The following is a 4,370-nucleotide window of genomic DNA, read 5'->3' as shown; positions in this document are numbered from 1 at the left end:
AGCAGCCTAGAGCAACACCTGCTCTGTAAGCATCGGTCTCACCACGATTACCTTGATGAAGGTCAGCACTCCTGTCCTGAAAGCCATGAGCCTTTGCCCCAGGCAGCAGTGGTAAGGAAAGGAGGGATTATGCTATAGATGGGCTCTTGAACTTGAAAACACCTGAGGTACATCTTGCTGACCCAGGTGACTGTTGGGCTGCAAACCTTGTTGATCCCAGGGCATAATGGGGACACACAGAGATGTTCTTTTTGACAAGAGCAGCTACAAGATGGAGTCAAGGTGGGCTGTGATGCTACTGAGAATGCAGGGGTGCTAGATGAGGAGGGGCGGTTAAATAGCCCGAGAGAATGCCCACCCTTCAGAACCGACCTAGCACTGAACATCAGTCTGTGCTGCTACTCCCCCGTCCACAATCTGGCTAGGACTTGGTCCTTAGCCCAATCAGGGGATTCCTTTCTCTCACTGATCAAAATGTTTGTAGGCTAAATCCTTTCAAATAAAAACATTTACTTTCTAAGCCTTCCAGAAGCCTCAAAGGATAAATCAGAGTCTGAAACGGTTAATTCTAAACATTTGTACTGGAAGAGCTCCCAGAGCGGGGGTGGGGGGGTGGAGGTGGGGTGGGGAGCCTGGACCACATTTAAAAATCAAAATTACACATCTCTTCTTTGAGATGACACCTGGCAGGCAGATGCTGTACGTCTTCCTCATTTTTTCCTTTCATCTTGCCACTCTTTCGATGTGCTATGCCCTTTTACAGAATGAGACTAAGTCATTCTCTGTCCTCCTGAGTTGACCACACTCACAGGTGTGACTGGCACTCCTAGTCCCAGGGTCACACAAACCATCACCCTGAAGGGCCTGAACTACTGAGTTGAGTTTTGTCTGACTGTGCGACATACCCTTCTGACACCCATCTCGCTCTTCATGTTCAAGTCAAGACATGGTTGCCAACTAGGGCCAACAAAAGTTTTTATTGAGATGTGTGCTCACAGAAGAACCTGGGATCCCTAGCTGAGTGAGGGGGAATCTGAACACCCACGGAAAAGTTTCAGATCCCGGCATTCAGAAGGAAGGCCAGAACTACTTTCAGGGTGAGTCTCACAGCATCTCCAGAGGGGAGAAGGGTCACATCAGGGTGAGGCAACAGGTGGGAAGGACCAAATTGAGCAGCTCACATGGGGTTGGTTTCCATGTCTTTCGTGAGCCTTTGAAAATGAAAATCCGAATTGGGGATGAGAAACAATGTAGAAAACATAGTGACAAGGAGAAGAAATTCCTCAAAGGACAAAGGCTTTTGCAGGGGCAAGAAGGACCTTTGAGAGTCTGGATTGGATGTTTGGGCTGAATTACACAGAATGAACCGGAGAACGGAACCCACTTCCCTCCCATCTACTAGGTGAACCCATTTCTCCAGGTGGGTGTCTACAGTCTTTCTTCCGCTGGGGAAAATTAAGGAAATACCCTATCCTTTCCCGTCTGTTTGCGATAACAGCCAGCCTCAGCAGCCAACTCTGAGAAAGCCGATGGGCAGTCCCGGGCGCATCTGCAAGCACATAGTTCCTCTCTTTGAAGCTCCGTTCCACCTACTCCATCCCTGGGAGGCTACCAAGCGGCCGAGGCAGAGTTCGCCTTTGGAGACCGGCCCCAGAACACCGAGCTGTCGTCCCTGGAGAGCGAGGAGGCCGAGCTGATTCTGCGCACCTGGCGCCCGGCGCGCGTGCACAGCCCGAACCGGGCCCGGGCGCGGAACGAACGGTCCAGCAGGAGGTAGATGACCGGGTTCGCACTGCTGTTGACGAAAGCCAGGCAAGTGGCGACAGCCAGACCCCAGCGCAGCGCCAACAGCAGGGAGCAGGGCAGCGGCAGCGCCCGGAGCCGCGCCAGGTGGAAGAGGGCGCGCAGGACGCCGAAGGGCAGCCAGCAGCCCACGAAGACGCTCTCCACGGTGAAGATGATGCGCAGCGAGTTGCTCCGGGCCCTACCGACGCGCGGCAGGCGGCGCGACACGCGCCAGTAGCAGGTCAGGGTGACAGCCAGAGGTAGTGCAAAGGTCAGCAGCAGCAGCAGCAGCCCGACACCCTGAAGCGCATCCCAGGGCTCCTCGGCGCACTGGCTGCCCACGCCATCCAGGCTGGGCTGCAGTCTCCGGTAGAGCAAGGCGGGCAAGCCGGCCAGAAACGCCGCAGCCCAGGCGGCGCCGCACGCGGCTCGCACACAGCGCGTGCTCCGTAGCGGGCGCGCGCTCAGCGGCCGGCCCACGGCCAGGTAGCGGTCCACGCTCATACCCGCCAGCAGCAGCGCGCCCGCGCAGCGCGTGGCCGCCAGCGCGAAGCTGCTGACTTTGCACAGGACGTCACCGAAGGGCCAGAGGCCGCCGCGCGCCTCCGCCACGGCCCACAGCGGCAGCATGAACACGAAGCCCAGGTCGGCGGCCGCCAAGTGCAGCACGAAGGTGTCCACCAGCCGCCGCGGCCCGCGCTGCCGGCTCAGCAGCCACACCACGAAGGCGTTGCCCGGCAGGCCCACGGCGAAGGCCGCCAGGTAGAGCGCGGGGATGATGGCGTGGCCGTAAGGCAGATCCCAGGCGGGGCACAGCTCCACTTGGTCCAGGGAGCCCGAGCCCGAATAGTCCCAGGACATCGTGCCCCAGCTAGGACTCCAGGCCTCGGTGGACAGCATGGCTGGGGTCACCGGGCCAGCGTGCACCCTGGCGCAGTGCGGCTCTCTCTGAGCAGGAGGGGGTTTGCTTTTCACAGCCGGTGCCCAGCACCTCCCTTCCTGCCACCCTAGACCAAGGCTATGGGGTGAGCAGGAAGGTGGAGGGTGAGAAGAATGTGGGGCTGGGAGGGGCAGGCCTCTGTGGTGGAAATGGTGGCCTTCAAGTTAGGGCTGGCCCAAAGGGAAGGGCAGCGGGAGCTTTACAACTGGATATTGTGAGTTGTCCTTAGGGCTAAGAGACCTGCAGCCACTCAGAGTTGGTGGCTCATCATTTCTTGGGTGCTTAGCCTACTATCTGGGGGAGGGGGTGGGAATCTGAGATCGGGTCCAAGGGGCATTGGGTACCTTTGAGCCCTAACTTGTTCTCAATTCTCACCAGGCATTTTCTTCTTTGGTTTTTTAGAAGAGAGGAGACAGGCCAGGCATGAGGCCGTCTAAGGGAGGATAATGCCTCGGCTTCCTTCTCTAATCTGTTCTGTCTTGTAGCACGCAATGGGGTTTGAAGGTTGAGGGAGCTTCCCTTGGTTCCCGATCAAGAATTGGCACCAGAGTTCTTGGACTGATTAGCCTCCTGGGATGAAGGACTAGATGTATCACCTAGAGTGGGATTTTTGTCCTGGTCCAGTCTTCATGGAGCCATGTGGAAAGGGTCTAAGCTAAGAGGGACAGAGTAGTCAGGTTGCTCTGCTGGAAAGGGCCAGGTCCCTGGGTTAACCTCCTCCTCCTTCCCCATACTTCAAAATCTTCCTGGTAAGTCAAACAGGGCCATAACCTCTATACAAAAGATGACACAAAATGGCCTCTAACAATCCAACATATGTGCTATTCTAAATCATGAGGCAGCAGCTCTGAGCGTTCTCGTGAACCGAAGGGAAGGAAAAGATTTGTGGATAAGGGGGTGCAGGATGTCTAAGCTTGCATGGAATGGCAAGACAGAGGAGAGATGAGGGGGGGTGAGGCAAAACTCGCTGTCTCCTCTCAGAGCTACACTACATTGTCAACACCCACCCCCTGACAGGCCGTCTTGGAACTAAGGTTAGCAGTAGTCAATCCCATTGTCACCAAGAATGAGTGATTGGTGCACTGAGCAACCTGGTGTTGGAAATTCCAGGGGACTGTCAGTTTTGTTCATTTCCAACCCACTCACGGTGACCTCTCCACGCAGCAGGCCCTGGTTTAGTTTGCATCACAAGAAATGCGTTCTTGACCTCAGATCCATTACTGAGGAGGGTAGAAACACAGGCCGCGTGCCATCAGTCACCAAACTGTGGTACAAGTTTAAAACAACATCCACTTAGAGCTTAGAAGGAGGAGCTGTACATCCGGTGGGAAAAGGCCTGCAGAGGGGGCAACAGTTCAGGTCGGGTCTAGGAAGGGGTTAAAGGTCAAAAGGAATGGCAGAGCAGAGAGGATGAGTCAGACAAGGAGGGGATAACAAAGCAAGTATACTGAGACATGTAGGAAGACACTGGCCGGCTGCCGGAGCCTAAGGGAGGGGTGCAGGTAACGGAAGAGTGGACAACAGATGAAGCTGACAAAGACACTGTGGCCTGATCCTGAAGGCTTTTGGCATCAGTCTGATTTGCAAAGGTCCTGGGAGGACTGTGTGGATTGTCGAGGGGGAAGGCTCAAGCCAAGGGGACCCC

The 4,370-nt window shown here is 55.8% G+C and overlaps 1 protein-coding gene across 1 annotated transcript; it reads right to left on the bottom strand.

Annotated features, from left to right (window-relative positions):
- Positions 1-958: 958 nt before the first annotated feature.
- On the bottom strand, positions 959-2,685 carry Gpr25 (G protein-coupled receptor 25). The gene has a single exon (XM_028773822.1). It carries the CDS (start codon positions 2,683-2,685, stop codon positions 1,609-1,611), a length of 1,077 nt encoding a protein of 358 aa, XP_028629655.1. The 3' UTR covers positions 959-1,608.
- Between the last annotated feature and the right edge of the window lie 1,685 nt (positions 2,686-4,370).

Source organism: Grammomys surdaster, unplaced genomic scaffold (genome assembly GCF_004785775.1).
Source record: "Grammomys surdaster isolate TR1022 unplaced genomic scaffold, NIH_TR_1.0 234, whole genome shotgun sequence".
In the NCBI taxonomy this organism is placed as follows: domain Eukaryota; kingdom Metazoa; phylum Chordata; class Mammalia; order Rodentia; family Muridae; genus Grammomys; species Grammomys surdaster.
Note: the sequence above shows the minus strand (reverse complement) of the source record. Positions and strands in the feature narration are given on the sequence as shown.